The sequence below is a fragment of the Aulonocara stuartgranti genome (assembly GCF_965226115.1).
Source record: "Aulonocara stuartgranti genome assembly, chromosome: 7".
NCBI lineage: Eukaryota > Metazoa > Chordata > Actinopteri > Cichliformes > Cichlidae > Aulonocara > Aulonocara stuartgranti.
In genome coordinates, this window is record NC_138945.1 from 13,698,213 (window position 1) to 13,723,515 (window position 25,303).

The 25,303-nt window shown below is 41.0% G+C and overlaps 2 protein-coding genes across 6 annotated transcripts in view; both read left to right on the forward strand.

The window, feature by feature from the left end:
- mphosph9 (M-phase phosphoprotein 9) overlaps window positions 1-4,613 on the forward strand; it is a 34,079-nt gene extending 29,466 nt beyond the window's left edge. For both annotated transcript variants that reach the window (XM_082539435.1, XM_082539436.1), the window contains exons 23-24: window positions 1,152-1,220; window positions 3,693-4,613. In XM_082539435.1, coding sequence (XP_082395561.1) covers window positions 1,152-1,220; window positions 3,693-3,794 — 171 coding nt within the window. In that variant the 3' untranslated portion in view covers window positions 3,795-4,613. The remainder of the gene's footprint in view (window positions 1-1,151; window positions 1,221-3,692) is intronic.
- A 364-nt stretch (window positions 4,614-4,977) lies between these two features.
- pitpnm2 (phosphatidylinositol transfer protein, membrane-associated 2) overlaps window positions 4,978-25,303 on the forward strand; it is a 65,688-nt gene continuing 45,362 nt past the window's right edge. For 2 of the 4 annotated variants that reach the window (XM_082539621.1, XM_082539620.1), the window contains exon 1: window positions 22,647-22,920. The gene's annotated coding sequence lies outside the window, so the exon portion shown is untranslated. Of the gene's footprint in view, window positions 6,047-10,658; window positions 10,715-10,999; window positions 11,097-11,465; window positions 11,619-16,625; window positions 16,664-22,646; window positions 22,921-25,303 lie in introns of those variants that run through there. The other 2 variants (XM_082539619.1, XM_082539622.1) reach the window with 2 other exon arrangements.

Consider the following 25,303-nt stretch of genomic DNA (forward strand, 5'->3'; position numbering starts at 1 on the left):
TTGAGCTGTGGCGTGAATAAATAGACCCCGATTCAACTTCATCTCGTGAGCCTTCAGCTCTATCTTCCTTTAAAGCTTGCGCTGAGGCGCTTGTGGCTTCCATTGCAGTGTGATGCAGACTGACAATCCTTCACTCTTCTTAACTTCCACGTTGAGTGGTCATCCTTTTACTATGCTGTCCTCACTAAAGTTTGTTGCAGGCAACGTAATTTCAGCTATACAGCTAGCTTAACAATCTTTATTCCCAGCACTTCATCCTCCAAGAAACAGGCCGCTTGTTGTGTTTGGCAGGATTTAATGATGAAAATAAATTCTCTCTCTCTCTTTTTTTTGTAAAACTGTACAAAGAAAAGGAATACAAAATACACAATGAAGACATGTTCCATTACACTGGGAGAATAACATTGTTCTAGCGAAAAACACACGACCACAGATAAAGCATCTGCTGACAAAATACAAGCATCTACCTGCCTCCATATGATTTAACTCAAAACAGCGTCAAAACTTACCAATACACATTAAATGTATAGGAACTTACGGATGAAGCCGATATTGTGGACTTTAACACCAGGATTGCAGAGATTGCCATCAGATTACAAATGCTGTCACTGCAGCAGCTAAAGAGCACACAACTTCCTGTATATCACTTCCTCTACAAAAAAGACATTCTGCTTAGTTACCACTAGGTGGTAGTAACACTTCTTAAACAACTATAATATGTCCGTTCCATGACACAGCTGATTATCAGAAGTGTGAGATGCTGGAGAATATACTCCGGTGTCCTGTTATATTTTAGATAGCAAGGAGTTTATTAAACTTTACCGAAACAATCTGCAAATTTCATTAAAATTGAATAAACTATCATCTTGTCTTTATTTTTAGTTAGCACCTTAAAAGCTTAAAGCTGTAAGCTAATGATAGTTATATAAGAGCAGATGCTGCTGGTGCAATAAGCTGTAGTTTTACGTCCAGTGGATGATGATCTGATTAGTCGACTAATCGCATAAATAATCGGTGACTAGTCGACTATCAAAATAATTGTTTGTGGCAGCCCTACATGAGTCCATTGAATGTGTTTCATGTGAGAGGTATTTAATTAATATCATTATTTTGGGTCATACATGATTAACCTCTGAATGTGTGATGTACAGATTGAGGCAGCTTTGAGCCGGATGCCTGGTGCAGGCGGCAGAGTGAGCCTACAGACCAGGTTAGATGAGGTAAGGCTACACGGAAACCATCCGAATATTTATTATTATGTTTCTAGGATTTATTTATGGTGGTTGTTGATATTATTGATACATTTTAGATTTAGCCACCAACTGCTAAATGTTGTTCAATACTTTGTTTTTTTATTTAAAAAAATAAAGACCCCGAAAACATTGCCATCAGTCTGAACTGTGTCGTATGCAGGGCTTTTTAACAAACGTTAACATACTGACACTTTAAATAAAACTGCTAAACCTCAACATGTTAGTATGGTAGTATGCTTTGTTAGCATTTCGCTCAAAGCTTACCACTGTGATTAGGTAGAGACTCTGAGCTGCTGTCAACCTTGTATAGTAGATTCTGCTTTGTGGACCAAACTAAATGCATTAGCTAATTAGAATCATTGATTCTACTGTAGGGCTGTTCGATATAATGATATGTTTCGGATGACAATATGAAAATGTCTATCATTTCATATTACACGATCGTTTGTTTTGTGGTCTCACAAACTGTTTATGGCAATATCTTTTCATTGTTTTGATGGTCACTGTAGTGGCTATATTATTTTTTTAAAGTTCTATCTTTCTCTTATATTTAAAATAACCACACTACAGATGGAAAAGCGACGGTTTTTATGCTTTGTTGTTAGCAACCACAATGGTAAAACATTGTGTGGCTCTGCCGTCTGCTTGTTTATTTTCCACATAAACCTTTCACAATAAAGTTGAAGCTCCTGTTGAGGTTTTTTGAAATAAACTGAACATGACCTGACAAAATACATTTATTCTCAAACATCAAATTTTATAAAATGCATCAAACAAATTACCTCAAATAAAAACATGAAGTAACTCTAAATGGCACTTACAGTCACCACATGGATGCAGGCACAGAGAACACCAGCATGGCCAGTCAAGATGAGGCAGAACCAGGTAGCTCCAAACAGAAGGATCAGTCAAAACAAATCGAGGAGCTTAGGTAGCTTCTAAATGAGGGGCTACCTTTGTAGCATGGACATGGTTTGGTTATGAAAAGTCTGACACGGACCAGAAAACTGTACTATGCAAATTATGCAACCAGTCCCCACCTCAGAATCAAACATGGCAACCCTCTTCTATCACCTACGCAAGAAATACGTGAAAGCGTACGGAGAGAGTTTACGGATGAGAAGCAAAATAAAGCCGTCAGGTGCTCAAAATAAACCTTAGAACTTAGAAGAACTTTTACTGTAAGAACGTTTATTGTCAATGTTCAGTTGCTTGCACAATGAAATTAGGAAACAAGACCACAAAGGTGTGAAAGAAAAGAAAACAATATACAAGAAAGAAGAAGAAAAACAATATAAGAACACTATATACACGATGTTTGTGTTACAGGGAGCATTGTGGGGGTGTGCACAAGGCGTTGTAATAAAATATAATAAATAAGGGTGGAAGGGCTATGGTTGTTAAGGGATGGAAATTGCACATCTGCTGAAATATTGCGGAGGAAGAACAGAATATTGCATGGAAACAAAAAGACACACACACACAGCAACACACAGCAACATAATAAATAGCAAGTAGCAGCAACAGAGTGATTGTAAAAAAACTCTTAATTTGCATTTATTTTTCTGACTGCCCACGGGTAGAAGCTGTCCTTTAGTCTGTTGGTTTTGTACCTGATGGATCTGAACCTTATTCCAATTCAATTCAATTCAATTTTATTTATATAGCGCCAAATCACAACAAAAGTCGCCTCAAGGCGCTTCATAGATACAGAGAAAAACCCAACAATCATATGACCCCCTATGAGCAAGCACTTTGGCGACAGTGGGAAGGAAAAACTCCCTTTTAACAGGAAGAAACCTCCAGCAGAACCAGGCTCAGGGAGGGGCGGCCATCTGCTGCGACCGTTTTCCAGAGGGCAGGATGTTGAATAGATGGTGGTTAGGATGGAGGTGGTCTTTTATAATTGCCCTGGCTCAGGAGAGACATCTAGAGCTGGCAATGAAGACCAGGGTGAAGAGTGGACAGCCGATCACCTTCTTTGCAGTTCTGATGACCCTCTGGAGTCTATTCTTATCGGCTGTTGTGCAGCCAGCGTACCACACAGGGATGGCGTGCACCAGCACACTCTCGATTGTGGCACGGTAGAAGGACACTAGTAGGTCAGTCTGCAGCCTGTTCCATCTCAGAACTCTCGGGAAATGAAGGCGCTGCTGGGCTTTCTTCACCAGGGCTGATGTGGTAGTTGTCCAGGATAGGTCCTCGGAAATGTGGGTACTGAGGAACTTAAAGGAGGACACCCTCTCCACATAGTCACCTGTTATGGAGAGGGGAGGGGGATCAGTTAAAATAGTTTAAAAATTTCTGCTGGGACCTCCCAGACAAGTCAACATCCCTAGAGTTAATACAATTGCTTAAATCAGATACTAATGTATTGAACCTGCTAACTTACTTTTGAAATGGCTGCCACTGAACTTTCTGCTCCACTTCCACCCTCAGGTGGCTTTAGAGAATCGTCTGGAGAGGCTGAACCGTGAGCTGGGATCCATCCGAATGACCCTGAAGAGATTCCACGTCCTCCGTTCCTCGACCAACATATAGCAATGTCTGTCTTCTTACTTTAGTATTGATTCTACAACTTAGTGTCTTGGTTTTATACACAGCACTGATTGTCCTCCCATCTTTTTCTGTGCCATAAGCCCATCTGTACAGTGACTCCACAGCATCTTTTTATACCTCTTACTTATTACTCGGGGATATTTTGTATATGTATGAAAGATATAGCAATTTTTTGGAGTATATTTTTTAGAAAAGCACAGATTTGTACAGTCGTTTACTTTTTTAGCCACAGAAATATCAATATTAATATTCTTTACTTGCCATATTCAGGAGTAGATTTTTAAATCGGCTCATGTTTCAGAGTAAATGTGAACAATCAAAACAAATGTTTCCAGCAAAGTCATTTATCCACTTTGGAACTATCACTGCCTTTTTTTCTTTTTATTTTGTTGTGGCTCTTTTGTTTTTTAAGTTTTGAATGTTTTTCCATTTGACATGTGTTAAGGTAATTTTCTTCAATTTGTTGCTTATTTATCTTTTGCTTTGGGCCAAACTTATTGATCTTGAAGGAAATATTTAATTGAGCCAAATCAGGTTTTTTTGTGTGGCTTTTTTGCTTTATGTCTGTAAATTATTTTACAATAATGGTCCATTCCGAAATCGAGTGAAACCAGCACACACACATTTCCACAGAGTCAAAACTCGAGTCAGCTGTTTTTCAATGATGCTTGTGCATGGAGGTTCTTGCACTGCTTCCTTGTTGTCCTGGTTTTCCTACAATGATATGAATTCACTGGAAATGTAATATTGTTGCACAATAAATGATGCTTTTTGTTAAAAATAAACCAGTATTTCTCTTTGTTTATGCCTCATCATGTGCATTGCCTAGTGGCTGTTATTCAGTATTATTTACATAGAGCCCGTTTACAAAATTTATCTCAAGGCACTTTACAGTATATTCTCAGGTAAAGAACTTACAATATTAGAGAAAGACTCCCTGTTGATCTCCATTGAGCATGCATTTGTTAATGGTGGGGAAAAAGAACTCACTTCTATGAGGAAGTACTCAGTGTACTGTGGAAAGGCCCCTGGCAACCTAAACCTATAGCAGCATTATACAGCATGACATCATGTGATGCTCAACTGAACTGTAGAACTGTTGGTTCCAATGATTTGTGCCGCTTGTACTGAAAAGTTACATTTTTCAGAGGCAGGAATCAGCCAATCAAATCAGATTTATTTACTCTAGTCAATTGAGGTAAGTGAGGTAATTGCTCTAGAAGTTTAGTGTCAAAGAGGAGATCCTGGCATTGAGGATTCACTCTGTTTTGTATACAATGAATAACAGGCAGTAATTTAAGACTAATGAAAGATCGGTTAGCTTGCCTGATTAGATTGTTGTTGCTACGATTACTGTATCTACAAAGCACCACCATCCCACAATTAAGCACTGAGGAAATGCCTATATGCCTCCCGAGTTTAACTAGGAGCTTGGTCCACGCCATGGGGGCCTGACAGTCGTATACTCTGTGTGCCATTCATTCTCACATTTGCAGGGTTCCTATGTCCTTTATTTCTGTCCTCCTTTTAATTTTCATCTATTTGCAGCATACTCACAGTGTCTAAACCCTATTCTTACACATCAGCTAAAATTTCATACTGTTAGTGATAAGAAGTGTGGGGACCAAGAAATATGTTGCTTTCCACCTGTGGCACACTTTGTATTTTATCATTTTGTAAAAGTCAAATATAAAATGATGTTCTAATACTGTCTGGATGAGAATACAGGGCTTCATATAAATACCCATATTTTCAAAACTGTGGTGTCCTGGTCCCCTTGTTCTTGGTCGATCTCGTGCCACTCCACTTAAGAAATCCTGTAAACGCCCCTGCTTACTTGAACACTCTTTCAGCAGTAATTTCGCAGCTGGCACAGGTGACCCACTAGAGGACGCCTTTCTCCTCTGTTGCTCTGCAGAAAAATGTCCTGTTCTGTTATTACTATTTACCCGGCATGTTATCAGCAGCCACCGGCAGCACACTGCGCTGCAGCGGAAAGCCCGAACAGGACGGCCGGGTAGTCCGCTGTGGCGTTGACAGCAGCTTTGACAGGCGGAAACACACCGGGAATGAGCGCTGTTTGTGGGGGGAAATCAGCAGAACGAACACCGCTAACACTTCACTGTACAATATATGAAAGATAACGCTGTAAGCCGGCGTGTCTCCTCTGAAAATCCTCTGAAAAGTCCGGAGATGTGCGCGATATGTTGTCTGCAGACAGACCGTGACTGCAGGTGAGCCGCCGATCGCCCTGATGCCGCAGTTGTTGACCGATTGTACGGTGTCACTGCTAATTAACGCTCCTATCTCTCATTAATTCCATGGAGGAATGGAGGCGATGCAACGTTTAATTAATTCCCGCATTATTTGTGGCAGCATTGATTTGGGCTGCAGAGGTCAGGTGGTGTCCGTCATAAGCAGTGCAAAACAGCTAAGCAGCATAGTCTACATATATCATGACTGTGGTGTGAGGGGAATAATGTTAGTCTGTCTACTGTGGCAACTTGCATGACATAAGGGACACCTGTGGAGACACGTAAAACGTTGTAAGAGCTGCCCCATGGCTGCTGTTGTGTTGTGGGTTGATCTCCTTCCGTCTGCAGTCATTTCGTGCGTCTTTGTGACTATCCTTTTTCTCGATTGCATCTCTTTTTGGTCATTTTGTGTAGGTGCTTTGCATATCATCGTTGTTTAGTGCGTTGTTGTGGTCATTTCCCTCTGTTTTTCTCTGTCTTCTTGTCGTTGTTTTGCAGGTTTTTGTCTTCTTCTTCTTCTCTTATTAAATCCGTGATTGATTTGATGGTTTTGTGTTTTTTGGGCTTTGTTTTATGCGTTCTTGTAGGTGTTTAATCTCTGCAACAGTTTGTCGTTTCTTTGCACACCCTTTACTTCTCATAGCTTTTACCTCTTTGTATTTGTTTTTGGTCTGTGTGTATATATATATAATATATATATATTATCTCTGTGTGTATGTTGTGTCTCTTTTTGCCTCCATGAGGCTTTTTGGAAGCTCTGATTTCTTTGCAGTGTTTTCCTTAGTTATTGTATCTCTACGTGTCTCTTTAACATCTTTTGTTACCTACTTTAATTGCTTTCTGTGTATTTCTCGCTGTTGCATAATTGGGCATTTTTGTCTATTTTCTTGCTAATCAGTGAATTATGATATATCTCTCTTTGGCTGTCCCTCTCTCACTCACATATACACCTTTACATTACACCTGTGAAAATGGAGAAAAATGGATAGATTAATGGAGGCCAGAGAATGTTTTTTTGTCCATGGCAGCAGCTTAATGGTTCGAAACGTTTTTGGATTTCCAAAAAAGTTTCAAACTATTATGCTGCTGCCATGGACAAAAAGACCACAAACAAATAACCCATCTGCTTGTTATCACTCCTATCAGCAGATCCAGTGCCAGATGCATACTGGTTATGGATGTGCTCGTCCTATTTCCTCCCATTTTAGGTTCATTTTGAATGATTTGAGTGTGTTTGTTAGTGTGTGTGTGGCAGGGAGTGAAAGAAGATGGAGCCTCACAGGATTTGATTATCTAGCCAAAATGATTAGGTTTGCTTTAATGAATGCTGTTAGGAAGTAGCCACTGCAGAAAGAATGAGTCATATTATTGATTGCCACTTGCTCCTTCTCCTCCTCCCTCTCTCTCCCTGTTTTGTCGTCCATCTATTCACTCTTCCTTCTCTTTTTCTTTATGTCATCTCTAGATATTCACATTATCACTTCCTTTTTTTCTTGTCATTTTCTCCTCCTCTGTTTTAATTTTTCATTTCTTTTAAAGGATATGCCACATTCCCTCCCTGTCCGATGTCTACAAAGATTTAATGTGAAGTGTCATGTAGCCAGAGTGACAGTTGCATACCAGTAAGGAGGGAAGAGAGTGGCTGGGGAGTCTTGGAAGAAGGGGGAGGCTGGATGGGGGTCTTGTCACGAGATGCCACGTCATCACAGTGTGTGAAATCTATTTTTAGCAGCGTAAACAGAGGGATTCCAGCCCACTGATCATGGCTTTGCAGTCAGGGCTTTGAGGTGGGAGACTGCCAGAGCGTGAGATGCTGGATGTGAATGAACAACACCTGTATTAAGCCCTTTTTGTCTGCCTCCACCGTCACTCCCCTCCCCTCCCATCACCTCGGCCTGTCATAATGAACACTGCACACTGCACTGTTTTGCTTTACATGCATTCACATGCAACATCCTTTATGTTTTTGACTGAAAAATCTGTCTCAGTTTTTTTTCAGCACTGCAATCACACAGTGATGAATCTACCATCACTTGCTTCCATTTTTGTGCACACACACTCAAGCCCAGGGATTATACGAGCACACAGTTGCCAATATCCCTGGCTGTTTTGTAACTAACTATGTTGTCTGGCATGGATTTATCAGTTTCTTTGCCTTGCAGAACCATAAAAGCACAAACATAAAGGAACATTCCAAATGCATTTGATTTTTATTACCAGGAACACAGTAAAGTGTTTTGCCAAACAGCAATAGAGACAAGCTGAGGGACAGAAACCAATGAATAAATTGGACATAAAATAATATAGAACCAGTTGCTACTTTATTAACAAATAAACATGTACCATTACAGAAGCCATTTTAGTTTTGATTTTAGTTTTTTTAGTTTACTAAAGTCATGCTGGTGAAATGTGAGGACTTTTACTCAGAACTATTTCTGTATCCTGGTGTTAGTATTTCCACTGACATAAAAAAAAACCCTATTATTACACAGCTGACACAAACACACATATAGGAAATATTCAAAGTAGCCTGACATTGTTAGGGTTTACAGTGAATTGATGGTTCCCTGAACACATCTGAGACCAAGTTGGCGGGCTAGAGAGGGGGGATTGTTCTGGGAATTGAAAGCACTCAGACTAATTAACAGTCCCCCAGCTTTGTTCAGATCTAGTGAGGCGTTATGTCCTCGTTAAATATTCACACAGGTTCAGGGGTACGAATGAGACACAGAAAAATCAATAGATTTTCGATACACTCTGCTACTTAGTTAAGAGTAGTCTCTGTGAATCAGTTTTCTCAAAGCATACAATGAACATTCTGTTTTGCATTTGGCATAAATAAGGATTGCAAGACAGAATGTGTACAGGGTGGCTGTAGCTCAGGTGGTAGAGCAGGCCATCTACTGATCGGAAGGTTGGTTGTTTAATTCCTGGCTCCCCCAGTCTGCATGCCTTGGGCAAAATGCTAACCCCCCACTTGCTCTCCAATGCACTGACGAAGCATAGGGTGTGTATTTGTATGGATGAGTGTGGCGTATTGTGTAGAGTGCTTTGAGTACTCCAGGAGAGTAGAAAAGCGCTATATAAGAATCAGTCCATTTACAAATTACAGCTGTTTTGTTATATAGATTGAAATGTATTTTTTACTGTTCTGTCTTATTTTCCTTTGGCCTTTTATCTCCTTAAATCCTCCTGTTGTAATAAATGCCTGTTACTACTTGGATGAGGTTGTTAGACCAACTAAACACCAAGAAAAATAATTCCCTATCCAAGGTGCCTTGGTGCCTTTAGGGTGATCCTGTGGGTTCCATGATTGTGGATACAAAAGAAGGCTTTTACCACCTGGTTGGACTAGATGAAAAGTTGGAAGTAACATCTGGAGCTGAACAAAAGCAAATGCACAACTGGCAAGAACTGCAGTTCCTCTAGCAGCCACTAGAGGCTGACTCGAAAAGGGAGTTGATTGCCATAGACTCCCATTACACAAATGTCCAACTTTACAGTATTAAAACACATGTTTACAGTCTGGTACAAATGCTTTATGGGTAGTTTACTCCTTCATAAAAACTCAGAGTGGGGTGAATTTGCTTTAAAACATAGTTAGGGCATTTATTGCTGACTGTAAATAGTCCCAAAGTCTGCTAGAGCAACTGTGCATCACTGAATTGGACACCTTTACTGTAAATGGTTTTGCATTCTGGAGCTGTGTAATGGATTATATGACTAACATTAAGGCTTGCTTGTGGTAGAAGTTTGTGCTTCAGTTTTGGTGATTGATTATTTTATTGGTCTGTTACCTAGCCCTAATCTGCTGATATGTCTGTCTCTGAGTTGCATCTGTACAGCCTATCCATGCAGTTTCCCAACCAAGCTTGCTAGCACAGCAATTTTTTATCCATATGTAGACACTTCTGGTTTGAAAAACAAAAAACAACTTGATGGTGGCTAAAAGACAAATGTTGAGTCTGGTCCTGGTGGCTACGTCCATGTTTTATACAATGAATGCATAAATGTCTGGAGAAAATTTCAAGTTGGGAGTATGACATCGTCCAAAATGTGTTGGTATGCTGAAACATTAACAGACTGCCTGATGGAGAGGCAGGATTCATCAATCCAGAGAGCTAATTTGAAGCCCACATGAAGTCTGGAGGTCTGTAGCGGCTGACTGCAGGAAATTGGTGGCCCCTGCGCACTATGTGCTTCAGTGTCTGCCGACTTCAATTTGTTATTATACCTCTAGCAGACTGTGGAATATGTAGGAGTGAGGAAATTTCATGACTGGACTTCCTATCACAATATCCACGCTGGAATTTACTTCCATGATTAATGAAATAGTCATAGCTCATGGAAGTGATTGGAACACCTGAATACAATGATTTGGATTGGCAATATAGTGTAGGTGTGATCTCTGTCCTACCTGCTACTGCTGCTCCGTGTCACCCCAACTTCAACATATTAGTCAGCCTCTAAAGCTTGGAGGTGGGTCAAATGCTAATGGCCCTGTACCGAGGTATACCATCCTCTTCCCTTAATCTGTAGGCTTTCAAATCTTAACAGCAACCTTGCACTTCTATTTTCTTTTCTTTTTTAGTGATGTCTGTGATCACCCGGCTACCCCCTCCAGAGCCTTTCACTCTCTATCTGCAAGTAAGCCGCAAATCAACTTCTCACTAGTTACTGCTCTCCCTACACTCTCCCACTGTCCTGATGCACATCCGGGAGGGGATAAATGGAAGACTGCATTCAACGCAGCACACCTAAGTCATTTCGAATATCTGGTTATGTTGTCTCACTAATGCCCCCTGTGGTTTTTCAGACACTAGTTAATGATGTATTGAGGGACACCCCTCCTGGAAAATTGGTTATATTTCAAGGTAGAAAAATGTGAGTTCCACTTTCCTTCAGTAACCTTTTCTGGTTATATTCTGGCAGGAGACGGGTGAAGACCGACCCAGCAAAGATTCAAGCAGTGAATGAATGGCCCACTTTCGCTAACTTATACCGTCACTTCATTCGGAATTACAGCTAGGTAGCTGCACCACTCACTCACTCACTCACTCACTCACTCACTCACTCACCATTTCTGGTCTCCTGAAGTTGAAGCAGCCTTCATTGAATTGAAACAAGGGCCACAAGCCAAGCTACAGCATTCTTCTCACGTCGCCTCACTCTAGCCAAGCGAAATTATGATGTGGGCAACTGAGAGCTGTTTGCAGTAAAATTAGCCATTGAGGAATGGTGTCACCTATTAGAAGCAGCCGAACAGCCATTTACCATTTGGACTGATCACAAGAACCTAACTTAACTAAGAACCGCCAAGAGGCTCAATGACAGCCCAGCCCATTAGCTTTTTTTTTTTTATTGCATTTTCTCTATTTCTCTACTTCCTATTGCCCAGGCTCCAGAAATGTCAAGCCTGATGCCTTGTCCCGCCAGTTTGCCACCAACAATGACCCACCCGAGACTGCCACCATCCTCCCTGCCACCTTCATGGTGGCTTCATCTCCTGGGACGTCAATCCACCAGGCTCTTCAGGATGAGCCTGACCCAGGTACCAGTCTACCTAATCACTGCTATGTCCCCATTCCAGCCCTTTCAGCAGTCATCCATTGGGTTCACACCACCAAGTAAGTAGGTGTAAGTAGGACTATTTCATTAATCAAGTGTCACCACTTTTGATGGGGAACAGAAAGAGATGTTAAAGACTATGTGGCCGCCTGCTCCATCTATGCATGAAGCAAGAACGGCACTCAAGATTCGATTCAATTCTGTCACCGGCCTGCCTTCTTCCAGGAAGTCCGTAATTCTTTCAATATTTAATAGGTTTTTCAAGTCAGCCCATTTTATTGCTCTGGACAAACTCCCTTCTGCCTCTGAAACTACCAGGCTCCTGGTTGGTCATATTTTGAGTCTCCACAGTATCCTTACAAAAATTCTCCCAGACAGGAGTCCTCAATTCACTTCACAGGTCTGGTAGACCTTCTGCACCGTTCTTGGAGCCAAGGTCAGCCTCAGCTCTGGATATCGCCCACAATCCAACAGCCAGACTGAGATGCTCATCCAGGAATTTGAATTTGCCCTCCACTGTGTCACCACACTAAACCCGGTAACCTGCTCTTTGCATCTTCCTTGGGTAGAGTATGCACATAATTCACTTACCTCATCTACAACTGGTCTCTCAACTTTTGAAGCTCTCTAGGTTATCATCCACCCCTGTTCCTTCAGAATGAGGTTGATCTCGCTGTTACTTCTGTTCAACACCACTTGCAACTCGGGAGGTGCTACTAAAGGCCGTTGTTTGAAAGCACCATTACGTGGATCGACTAAGAAGACCTGCGCCTAATTTTACTCCAGGAACATTCCCCTCAGGCAATTTTCCAACAAGCTCGCCCCATGCTATTTTGGACCCTATGAAATTGAGTCTGTCATCAGTCCTATGGCAGTTAAACTTAAACTCCCTTCATCCATACGCATAGATCCTATGTTCTACTTTTCCCAAGTCAAGCCGGTGCGCTCCAGTCCTCTGTCATCTGTTCTTCACCAATTTGTCAGCTACCTCATGGTGGTAACCAGGCCTCATTCCATGTTTATGCTATGTGCTTAACTTGATCGCTTTGTGCCTTCAGTAACCTCGTCAAGCCACTGCGTAACTCCTCGGAAGTTAAACAACTCAAATGCCTGCCAGGAGGCTGCCCGTCGTCTTCTCAGGAATATAGGAAAAGCAAGGTCCTAACCACACTCTCCCTCTGTTACTGTGCATCCACGTCCGAGATTCCCCACCACGTACTCACGTCTTGTCATTGCTTATCTCTGTGTTTATAATAAAGCTTTTGAAAACCTTAACGCTGTTCTGTTTGTGCCTGCATTTGGTCCACTCCCACGTACTGGCCTCTGGGACTCCTTGACACCTAGTCTCTTTTTATTACATCTGAAATGTAATGCTGATTTGTAGACTTGCTTTAACTTTCTATCTTTATATTAGTAGTTTTGTACTAACTGTGTGCATTGTATGTGCTCTGATTTCCATGCTGCGTGAATTTCTCCTTTAAGCATTTCTTTCAAGTGCTTCTGTAGTATTTTATTCATACTGTTGTGTCGTGTTAATCACTAATGTAACACTTGAAGATTTGTGCTTATGTGAGCACAAAAATAAGCAGAAGTTATAATAATAATGGATACTTTATTGATCCCCATGGGGAAATTACTTGTTTTTCTCTGCATTTGACCCATTCACTCAGTGAAGCAGTGGGCAGCCCACTAAGCAGGCGCCCGGGGAGCAGTGTGTAGGGACGGTACCTTGCTCAGGGGTACCTCAGGGTAGCCGTTAAGTGGATTCGAACCGCCGACCTTCCGATCATGGGGCGACCACTTTACCTACTGAGCTATCCCTGCCCCAATATTTATAGAATAACTAGAAACAAGGGGAAAACCAAACTGCACACTACCTCATACTGCTACTTTGCTCCATTTCATTTGGAAATACCACCGTTTTTTAATCTATTGTATTTATTGCAGTCTTTTTAACTCTAAATAAATTCCACGCAGAGAATAATAATGACATGAAAAACCAATAACATTATTTTCATTCAGTGGTGTAACTTGATGCATGCTCAATCATCCAGGTAAGTAAATCCCAAAAGGTTGATTCTGTTCATTTGGACATAGTGTTTTCAGTGGGAGAAACGTTTGTTCACTCATCCAAGTGACTTCTTCAGTCTCTGGAGACTGAAGCCTCAGAAATTGCAAGTTAACATCATCTCAGATTGCAGCCCAGATAAATGCCAAACAGACTTCCAGTAGCAGTCACATCAACTGTTCCGAGGAGACAACGCAAATGAGTCTTTATGATCTAATAGCTGCTAAGACACCATTACTAAGCAAAAGCAACAAATAGAAGAGATTTGTTTGGGCCAAGAAACACAAAGACTGGACATTAAACCAGTGGAAAGCTGTGTTTGGCCTGATGAGTCCAAATTTGAGAGCTTTGGTTCCACCTGCTGTGTCTTTGTGCAACATAGACAAGGTGAACGTATGGTCTCTACATGCATGGTTCCCACTGTGAAGTATTGAGGAGGAGGTGTGATGGTGCGGGGGTGCTTTGCTGGTGACAATGATGAAAAAATTGAAGGCACACTGATTCAGCATGGCTACCACAGCATCCTGGTTTGCATTTAGTTGACCCTCATTTATTTTTCAACATGACAATGACCTCCAAACACACCTCCAGGCTGAGTAAGGGCTATTTGACCAAGAATGAGAGTGATGGAGTGCTGCGTCAGATGGCATGGTAAATGGGCTGGTTTTTATATGGCGCTTTTCTACTCTCCTGGAGTACTCAAAGCGCTCTATACAACACACTGCATTCACCCCATACACACAAGCACTATTATCTATACGGTGAGCGCTTTTCTAACTATCATTCATACTCCGATGGATGCATTGGAGAGCAAGTCGGGGTTTGTATCTTGCCCAAGGATATTTGGCATGGAAACTGGGGGAGCCAGGGATTGAACCACCAACCTTCCGATCAGCAGCTCTACCTCCTGAGCTACAGCCACTATGGCCTAGCATCCATAGTCACATGACCTAAACCCAGCTGGTTTGGGATGAGATGGACCGGAGTGAAGGCAAAAAGGCCAACAAGTGCTGAGCATCTCTGGGAACTGAAAGGCTGCTTAAAACAATTTCAGGTGACTACCTCATGAAGCTCATGGAGAGAATGCCAAGAGAGTACAGTAATAAAAGCAAAGGATGGCTATTTTGAAGAATGTAAAATACAAAGCATGTTTTGAATTATTTCACGCATAATTCACATGTGTTCATTCATAGTTTTGATGCCTTCAGTGAGAATCTACAATGTAAATCGTCATGAAAATAAAGAAAAACCATTAAATGAGAAGGTGTTTCCAAACCTTTGACTGGTAGTGTATGTCAATAATGTACTGTAGGGCAGTGGTGTCAAACATCTAAAACCTGCAGGACACCGGCCCTCGAGGCCTGGAGTTCAACACCCCTGCTGTAGGGTCAATCCATGAAAAATCACTCTGTGATTTTGAACACAGTGGGCTGAAATTTGTTGGTTTGGTCACCTTTTTTGTCAGCATTTTTTGAACCTTGGTAACTTCTTAACCATAAGTGAGAGCCACATTTAACATTCAGGACTAAAGAAAAATGTATGCAATTTTACATCAACTCCAAGTGTCAATATCTAACGATAAAGATTTAGATTTTAGGTAACCAATTAAAAGAAACTACTTTCTAAACCCTGGTTATGGCCCTGCTTCTGTTGTCCACTGTTGGCAACTCTGTGTGAACTCGAGTTTTCTGTTCTTAGCTGATGGGATTGGCACAGGCGTGGCCTTCTGCTGTAGCTCATCTGCTTCAAGATTTACTATGTTGTAGGTTCAGAGATGCTCTTTTGCATACCCCGATTATAACAACTGGTTATTTCAGTTACTTTATAGTCATTCTCCTCTGACCTGTAGCATCACTATTGTATTTTCACTCAGAAAACTGTTGCTAACTGGTCATTTTGTCTTTTTCAGATCGTTCTCTGTATACTCTAGTGATGATTAGATATTTGTGGTAACAAGCAGTTGAACACGGGTTCCTAACAAAGTAGCTGATGAGTGTATATGTCTCTGTATGTATCCAAAAGGATGTTAACAGTTCAGCTGTTTGTCAGCTGGTTAAATGACACTTTTTATGAGATCTTTCATTTCATGAAGTCGCTACAGTTGAACATGGGGCCGCATCTAAAGTTATTTTTTTATATTCAGTCTGTGGCAGTGATTAATATTCTGCCCAAAGGAAAAAATTTAGCAGTTTTCAACTTGTGTTTGTTTTGTTTGTAGCTGCAGCTCTGTGCCATTGTTTAAGTGCACTAAACAGCATTGCAAAGACTGACACGAACTAAGCAGAGGCTCAGATGAGTGCTGAGAACACTGATTAGCTCCCCTCCCTCCTCAGGCGGTGATGCATTGCCGTCATTTACGAACGCGCAGGAAAGCAGAACAATTTGAGAAATGCCACAACTAACTCCAGCTACAGCAGCGCCATCACTTTGATCCCTGGACCCGCATCACCTCCATTTCCCCCATGCCCCCACCTCCTCCCTCTCCTCTGACACCCTCATCTAAAAATAGCTTCTCCTCTTTCATCAACCCAACCATCACGTCAGGGCTGCATTCACTCTCATTTGCTGCCCATGCCTTGTTTTTTTTTCTCTGCTGTGATATTTTGACAGTGTCAGATGACCACATTAGCTATGGATGAATACATTTGGCGTCAAGGAAAATAAACCTCCAACTAATTGCAGACACCCAAATCACTTTTTAAATAATGTAATATGCAATGCTTTTGCAACTAAGCATTACTCAATACTTTCAATGCTCTGAAACTGGATTGAGGAAGGAAATGGTTTAAAAACAGTCACTTCTCCTCCGTAATGTGATATTTTTGACAGCACTCTCTTTCTTGTGCAATGCTTCTGCATTGTAGGCTCCTTGAAACACACACCTGCTTTCTGAGGTTTATTTCAGCTGTTTCTTATTCACAGGAAGAAGGGTTGAAGCCTCCACTGGGGATGAACTGCAGGTCAGTGACACCATCTTCTATCCGTAGTAGTTCTGCAAACCAAACCATCAACTGATGGAGGAAGAGTGATAAAATATCATTTTTGTTAAGTAAAAGGAAGAACAGAACACCAGCCCTACTTACCGTAACCATTCAGAAAAGTCAAAGTACTCATTCTGCACTATAATGTCCTTTGCATTATGTGTTGTTATTAATGCTGACTCGTCATGTGTAAGCAGCATTATTTTAGTGTTTCCAAGTCCTTTTGTTTTCACTCTTATGATTGGAACCGTAAACAATCTGTGACGCCCTGAGTCTCTCTATGAAACTGATTAACATATTGACAGTAGTAAAGTGATCAACAAACACTGCCTCGACTGGTAGGGGGGTGAGGGGAAGCACGCTGTAGAAGTAATTTGCACTAATAAATAGCTTTTAGCTTTAATTTTGTTTTTAAATTTTTAAAAAGGAAAAACAAATGGACACCTCAGGTAGCGGGTTCTTTGAATGGCTACTTGAGGTCACTCCAGTGTATCAATCCTCATAGATTCTCTAGATTCTCATGTTAAAATCAATTTTTCACCTTCATGATGGCTGTACAGTATAGGGAATTTCTGCACACTTACTCCATCCATCCATTGTCTTCCACTTATCCTTTTCAGGATTGTGAGGGGGTTGGAGCCTATCCCAGCTACCAGAATACAGAGAGACAGAGATATATGCTAACTTATATTTTTAAATTGTATTAAGGCTTAAAGTTATGGAATATTAAGGGTGTGGCCACTTTGAGAGACGGAGAACTGCCTACTAGGTGGGGTCTGTCACATTACCAGCAGCTTCAAGTCACTGAACTACACTACTGAAAACCTATGGATGAGAGGGTGTGCACATTTTGGCAGGCTGTTTCTAGCACTAAGAAAAAATGGATAAAATGTAATGTAAATATAAATAAATAAGTGCCTCACAATTGTAATTATGTAATGCTTTAAAGGATATAGTGTTGAAAATGACTCAGCCGAGATAAATGTGAAATATAAATGCAAACAGTCTACTGGTAATGCAGCCATACACATGCTCAAGTGACGTCCACATAAATGCCGTTAGTTGCATCACAGCAACTGACAGTGAGTAGCCACACAGACCTTTTTTGATGAGTGCAGGATGGGTAGCAGGAGTATCTGGTGAGGAAAGATGTGCTTGACAACATCACAAATTAACAGTCACAATGACAGCAGATGTTCATGTTGGGTTGTGCGTGTGTAAGTGGTGTTTGCGTAGTAGGGGTTGTTTCTGTTAGCGTCTGCTCTGCTGATGCTCGGATAAAGAGTGTGTGTGCAGCGGGCGGAGCACCCATCAACAAGTCATTTCATTCTGAGGATGTGGATCCCTGCAGCTCACAGATAAAATGCGAGGCTGAGAGCAGTGAACCTGCTGCTGGTGTGACTGTACAAGCCTCGAAGCTTGTTTTCAGTTGCCACTGACTGTAAATTAATTTAGGGGTTGGCTTGGCTTTTGAGATCTCCTGTAGTGAAATGTCTCAGGTTGTCTTTCTTCTCCTTCCTCTTGTAAGTTATAGTCTTTGAAATGTCCTTTAAGCCCAAGCAGCAGCTACGTAGTCCCCTATAGATCACTACGAGCTGCAGGTGGAGTATTTTAAACGGAAACCCTCTGAGAAAAGTCATAGATAAATTGGTGTTAACTTGAAGCTCAATGGGAAAAGTGCAAAATAGTTCATAAAATGGAACATTAGTGGATGGAAATGTTTATTCAGGCTGGCCAAAAGCTAAACTCAGCCATGGTCTCTGCAGATCAACTTACTCAATGCCAGCTTAGGCAACATCCTGTTGCAAGTAGGGTTACCACACTGTTTAAGCTTCTTTAACCTGCACATGGTTGCTAGAGCGGCAGAGCCATTGCGTGGTGGTGGTGGGGGAATTAATAAAAAAAAGAAAGAAAGAAGAAGCTTAGACACTGCTAGCATAATGGACAGGTTTTCTACGGGGCTCCCACACAAATGCAAAGCTGAGGATGAGGCATTGCCAAATACTAGAAAATATGGTGAAGCATATCTTCCCTTTGGCTTCACCTGCACAACTGCCACGGTAGGTCTCCCCGACAGAATTGGTTTTCCCTGCGTCGGAAGCACACGCTGGGCTCTCCAAATCACAGACAAACAGTATCCCACATTCTTGATTTTTAGTTGACTAAATACTCCTGACATTTTAGAGATGTTAGCTCTTTATACAGTAAAGTTACTGTGGGATACAAATAATCCTGCCACAATTTGTTCCCCCTGTCCAAATCACAGACAAACAGTATCCCACAGTTGTTTATGTTTTTGAACCCATTTTGCACAGAGGCATTTTTTTTGAAAAATGCAATGTTGAATATTATTACACAGGAAAAAAATAACTACACGTAAAATAATTACACCGTGACGCCTCTGCATTTCTAAATGGAGGGACAGTAACTGCGTGTGTAAATGTAAGCATAAAACCTGAAGATAGTCAGATTAACAGTAACAGTATTTTGTCTCTATCCGCGATTGTAGAAATTCATCTCATGTAAACAGTAATGTGGCGCAGAGTGTGAAAAAAGGCACATTCCTTTGACCTTGCATGACGAACTCCGTATTCCTAAACTAACCTCAACGCCAGCTGCTCCTTTGGTGCTGCTTAAGTTTGAATTTAATGTCATGTAGATTTTTTACTGATGCCTGCACTGTCTGGACTCTCGCAGCTGCTCTACAGCTGAGCCATATGCCAAATAAGGTGACTATTGACTAAAGTCAATGTTAACCAAGGTCATTCAGGACGTTTATTCAGTTCAGCTTTGTAGCAAATGAACAAATCTTAAATATACCAATCAGGAATAACATTATGACCACCTGTGTTGTGGTCCCCCTTATTGCTGCCAAAACAGCCCTGACCCATCGAGGCATGGATTCCTCTAGACCTCTGATGGTTTGCTGTGGTATCTGGCACCATGATGTCACCAGTAGATCCTTTAAGCCTTGTAAGATGTGAGGTGGGGCCTACATGGATCCGACTTGTTTGTCCAGCACATCCCACAGATGTTTGATTGGACTAACATCTTTGAAATTTAGGCTGAGTCAACACCTCAAACTTGTTGTTATGCTCCTCAAACCATTCCTGAACCACCTTTGCTTTGTTGCAGGGGGCATTATACTACTGAAAGAGGCTACATGACCCATGGTTCACCACTGTTCCTTCCTTGAGCCATTTTTGATAGATACTGTTGATTGCGTGGCCCATGACCCCAATACAGGAAGTCTGTCTCTCGACAATACTAACCACTGCAGAGCCAAAACACCCAAAAATGCTCCAGTTTTGGGGATGCTTTGACCTGCGCTCCCAATCTAAATTTAGCCCATGTCAAACTTACTCAAATCATTATGCTTGCCAATTTTCCCGGCTTCACTGTGTAGTCTGCTTTACTAAAACAAATTCTGCAAAAACTAAACATCCAAAATTGCACCAGGCTCATTAAAAGGAAAAATGGCCCTAATAAGAGAGCTGTCAGTTAAAACAATCGAAAGGATTATAAAGCTTTCTCAAGAAGAAAATCTGACACAGTTCACACAAAAGATGTTGATTTTTTCCACTCAGCTCTAAAATTTGGAGGAAGTACAAAAAAATGGAAAGGTTATAAAAGGAAAGCATATATGGGTAGATGGAAGACAGAAAACTCAAAGGACAGAATAAGAAATTCAAAGCAGTATACAGGAGTCACTGTTTGTGACAGAACTGTAAGAAATAAAGGGTATGTATAAATTAAAATATACCTTCTATGCACATCAAATTTTGTGTGCATAGAAGGTATATGATGATGATGATTTTTGAATATCTCAGAAGGCTATTTGCAGTGTGGAATTACCTGTATAAATTGTATCATTTTGCTCAACCAAAAGGAAATACCTGTGTTCACAGCACTCAGTTGACTCATTCTGAAGCTGTTCAAAATGCACCTCAGAGGCTGAAGCACAAGCAAAGCACCTCACCAAAGGCAGGACAGTCACGATGCCCTGCAAACAAAGGCATAATCATCAGCGCAACCAATCTGCTGCTCAGAGCTCCCATTAAAACGTGATGCACACACATTTTCTTCACACATTGACTCCTTATCACCTCTGATGTTGTCTTTAAAAGAGATCCCATCATCAAGGATTTGTCGGAATGTGTCAAATGCACAAAAAGAAAAAGAAAAAGGGATTTGCAAAGCCATTCCTATAAAGCTTTATAAAAATGACTGAAAAATGACACTGTCGTTGAAATTATATATTAGAAAATGTGGTTATTTTTGAAGCAACATCTTTTTCCCCTGTTTTTCCCGTTATATATATCCATCCATCCATTCGCTTCCGCTTATCCTTTTCAGGGTCGCGGGGGGCACTGGAGCCTATCCCAGCTGTCATAGGGCGAGAGGCGGGGTACACCCTGGACAGCTCGCCAGTCTGTCGCAGGGCCAACACACAGGGACAGACAACCATTCGCACTCACATTCAAACTTAGTGGCAATTTGGATTATCCAATTAACCTATCCCCTCAAGTTGCATGTCTTTGGACGGTGGGAGGAAGCCGGAGTACCCGGAGTGAACCCACGCAAACACGGGGAGAACATGCAAACTCCACACAGAAAGACCCCGGCCTGATGATGGAATTGAACTCAGGACCTTCTTGCTGTGCGGCAACAGTGCTAACCACCGTGCCCTGTTATATATATTTTATATAAAACATTTGGTTTTCTCTGGTATTAGAAATAGATTAAGAAAACAATCAGCCAATAAGTTGGTATTGAGAATAATACATAAGCAATTAAAAGATGGCGTCTTGGTTGCTATTGGTGAATGCAACTTCAGTCTATGGCAATTTGTTGCGAATGAAAAATTAGACTAAAGTTGCACTGATCTTGTTTCTGAGTTTGTCAAGTCATTTTTAAGTCATTTTTTAAAATACAAATGGAAAATTGCGCTGGTTTTTCCTCTGCTAAAATGGGACTGTTTCACTACAAACTCATCTTTGTTTGTTGTTATGTGATTGATGGCTGAAAAAAAGTTGCTACAATAAGTTATCTGTAAATTGATCAGAAAATTAATTGCATCTTTTTAGCAAATAGATTAATCATGAAAATATTTTTCAAAGCAAAAATGGTTTGCCTCACTTCAAGAAGCCTGAGCTATATTGTGTGGCGTTTGCATGTTCTTCTGGTGTCTGTGTGGGTTCTCTCCAGGTACTCGGCTTCCTGCCACAGTCCAAAGACATGCAGTTAGTGGGGTTAGGTTAATTGGTGATTCTAAATTGCCCATAGGTGGAAATGATTGCCTGTCTCTCTGTGTTAGCCCTATGACAGATACTTCCCCTATTGAGGCTGAGATAGGGTCCATCCCCCTGCGACCCTGAATTGGATAATTCAAAGAAAATAGATGGATGATTTATTTCCATCTTCTGTACTGTGAGCATTTATTGCTTTAATCTGCTTCATATCTGGAAAAAAATCAAAATTCTATTTATTGAAATTTTTCACAATTATTTTCATAATTTGTTTGTGAAAACTAGCTTTCTGCTTGTTCTCCTTTTTTATCCAATAAAATTAATCAATTAATGTAATAGACAAAACGTGCTGAGTTAGTCTTTTATAGATTGCTAAATTCCATTGTAAAGTATGTATTTTAATTGGGAGTTAAATAAATTTGACATTCACAGTCCTCCATACTTTCCACCACGGGCTTTGCTGTGATACACAACCAAGTAATGTAACACTGAAAGTGAATTGTAATCCCCCGCTTTACTGAAAATAAATTCCTATATATCTCCACTTAGTAAGCTTATTCTGGCTCAGTATTACACAACGATTCTGACTGAAAAGGCAATCAATCTAGTGGGCTGCACTGCCGACTTGCTGCATCACAACAAACTCCACCAATCAGGCCACAGCCTCATGCGTCTCCGTGGTAACAAAGCTTCCTCAGTCCCAAAGAGGTGGAGACGGCAGAAAAGGGAGCGCAGAAGAGAAATAGAGGTGGATGGGAGGAGAAAGGAGATAGAGGAGAGACAGAGAATCGATATCTTCTCTGATTTCACTGTGAGAATTTAGAAAGTGAAGCTCCTTACCAGAGCGGGGGTGAACCGGTGAAGATAAGCTGACCAAAGACGGAAGAGGAAGGGAAGCGAGGGTGTGTGCGCTGGGATTCTCTTTAGGATTGGAATCTGCAATGGACCCTAAGCCTGTATTTAGTGGATCAGTTGGGTAGCTTTGAGGTAAACACCCAAATGATTTATTTGATTATACATGATTATTTGCTTGTATACATGAAATACTGCCAAATGGAGCATTCGTTTGTTTTCTCCTCCAAACTGCACTGTTATGAACGTAAATGACATGATGGTAACATAAATGCTGCCTGCTGGACTGTGGTTCACTGTGGTCAAGGCTGACTGGAGTGAGGATCTGCAGGTGGGAAACTAAGGCTGTGAATAAGTAATGGATTCATGTTTGATGTGTGGGCTTTAGCAGTATTCAGTTTTCTTTATCAAATACCACTTTAAAAAAGAAAGAAAAAGAAAAACCTTATTTTTTTAACGTTTCTATAATCAAACACTGTAACTCTGTGGATGTGGGGAAAATGCTAGTTACAGGTTGTAGCCAAATATCTGAAAGAAAATTACCTCATCTTGCAAATTGTGTGAACCAACTTGCATGTTGATTATTTAGCTTGAAAGAATCAAAATATAAACCTTTAGATCTGGTGAAACATCATGTCATTAACGTCCTGTGGCTGCAAGCTGGGTGGTGGTGATGTGCTGCACGCTGAGTTTTTCATGCCTGAGTTATGATAACAAATCATCATACGAGACTCTGCTCTGTACAGAGTAACGCAAATATCGTTTGCTAATTTCCTACTGGATCATTAGGCAGTACATGCCTGTCTATGAAATCCACATCTGCAGCTAGTGTGGAAGGAAAACTGAATTACGCAACAAGCGCACACAGTACAGTACTTGACTCTTGGGGTATCTCATGAAACCGGGGGGAAACAGACTTGCTGTTGATTTGTCTGTGTGTATGTGGCAGATGTTGTGCCCCAGCATATGTGTTCTCATGTGAAGACTGTTGTGGTGTGTTTTACATCAGTGTGTGCTATGATTACTGAATGTAGAGCACAATCCCATCGGGGGATCTTGTCAGTGCAGCACGACTCCTCTAAGTGCCAAAGAATCAAATCAAATGTATCCTGATGCATCCGACTGTGATGTGTAAGAAACAGATGATGCACTGGCCTCCTGCTCTTAGATGTTGTGTATGTGATTGTGACAGAAACACATTATTCATATCATGGTCGTAGGGTTTGTTTGAGGATCTGTGAGGGAACACGTTAAGTAGGGGATCAGGGAATCCCCCTGAAGTAAGCTGAGAGCATTGGACACATAGCTTAGATTTCCATTATTTTGAGTCAGAAATCGTATTTTTTGTAGAAAAAGATTAAGCAAAAGGTAACAGTTTGCCATACTGTTCATTCTAACTAACTCTTCTGCTTCTTTTATATCTTTATTAGGAGAACAAATGCATTGGAGTGGATGTGTCATGTGGATTCCCCCTATGGGTCACCTACATTGGCCATGTACTTTGCACAGACTCAGGGGACTTGGCAGAGGAACAGGAATTTAAAAAACTTCAATATGAGATGTGCAGACAAGTAAGGTGCAGAAAATAAACTAACTGAAAGCTTAAAAAGAGCTCCACAAGAGGATTTTATTTTAAATTAATCAATCCATTTTTCTTAACCACTTCAATTCAGGGAGGCTGGTTGTGAGAGGTGGCAGGTGGGGTACACCATGGAAGGGCCAGTCCATCTCAGGTCTAACACTGAGAGAAAATTTAGAATGAGCAGTTAATGTTTTTGGACTGTAGGAGGAAGTCAGAGTAACCAATTATTTGTGGGTCTATTATTCATGGTTTTTTTTGTTAGAAAAAAATCGCATAATAACAAAGCCTGTAATAAAAGTATGAAAACACTGACAGGAGAATTATCTCCTGAACCTGGATCTGCTCTTGGCTCTACAGAGCTGTTTGGCTCCAGCTTCACTGCTTCTGTTGGCTGTTTGGCAGCAGGTTTAAGACAACTATAAAAAACGAACAAACAAACAAAAGCTGCAAAAAGCAGACACACACAAAGACCAGCTGGTGACCATCATGCACCATTTAGTAGCTACAGAGCCAGAGATTTCCCCTCAGGTGTTTGTGAGGCCAAAAAAAAAAAAAAAAGTTGAATTCTGGACTTGATGACAATGCACCTTTCACAAACTAAATATTCTCAGCTGAATGAAGCAGTGCTCATTAAGGTGGGTTTTAAACAGCTTCTTTGAATTGTAGGCATCTTGGTTTTGAATCGAATGTGCAAAAGTCTGTTAGATATGGAGCCTAAAATATGAACGATCAAAAGAACAGAACCAGGATCAGGAAGCTAGTTTAAGAGTTGAGAGCTTAAGAGACTAGAGAAATGGTGCATATGCAACATAATGCTTATGTTCTTGGTGCCTGTTTGATAAAATGTCTATCTTTGATCAGTTTATTAATAAATATACAGTTAGTCTCATGTATGCTACATTTGTCCAGGGCATCTTCCATGAGGAGCCCAACATG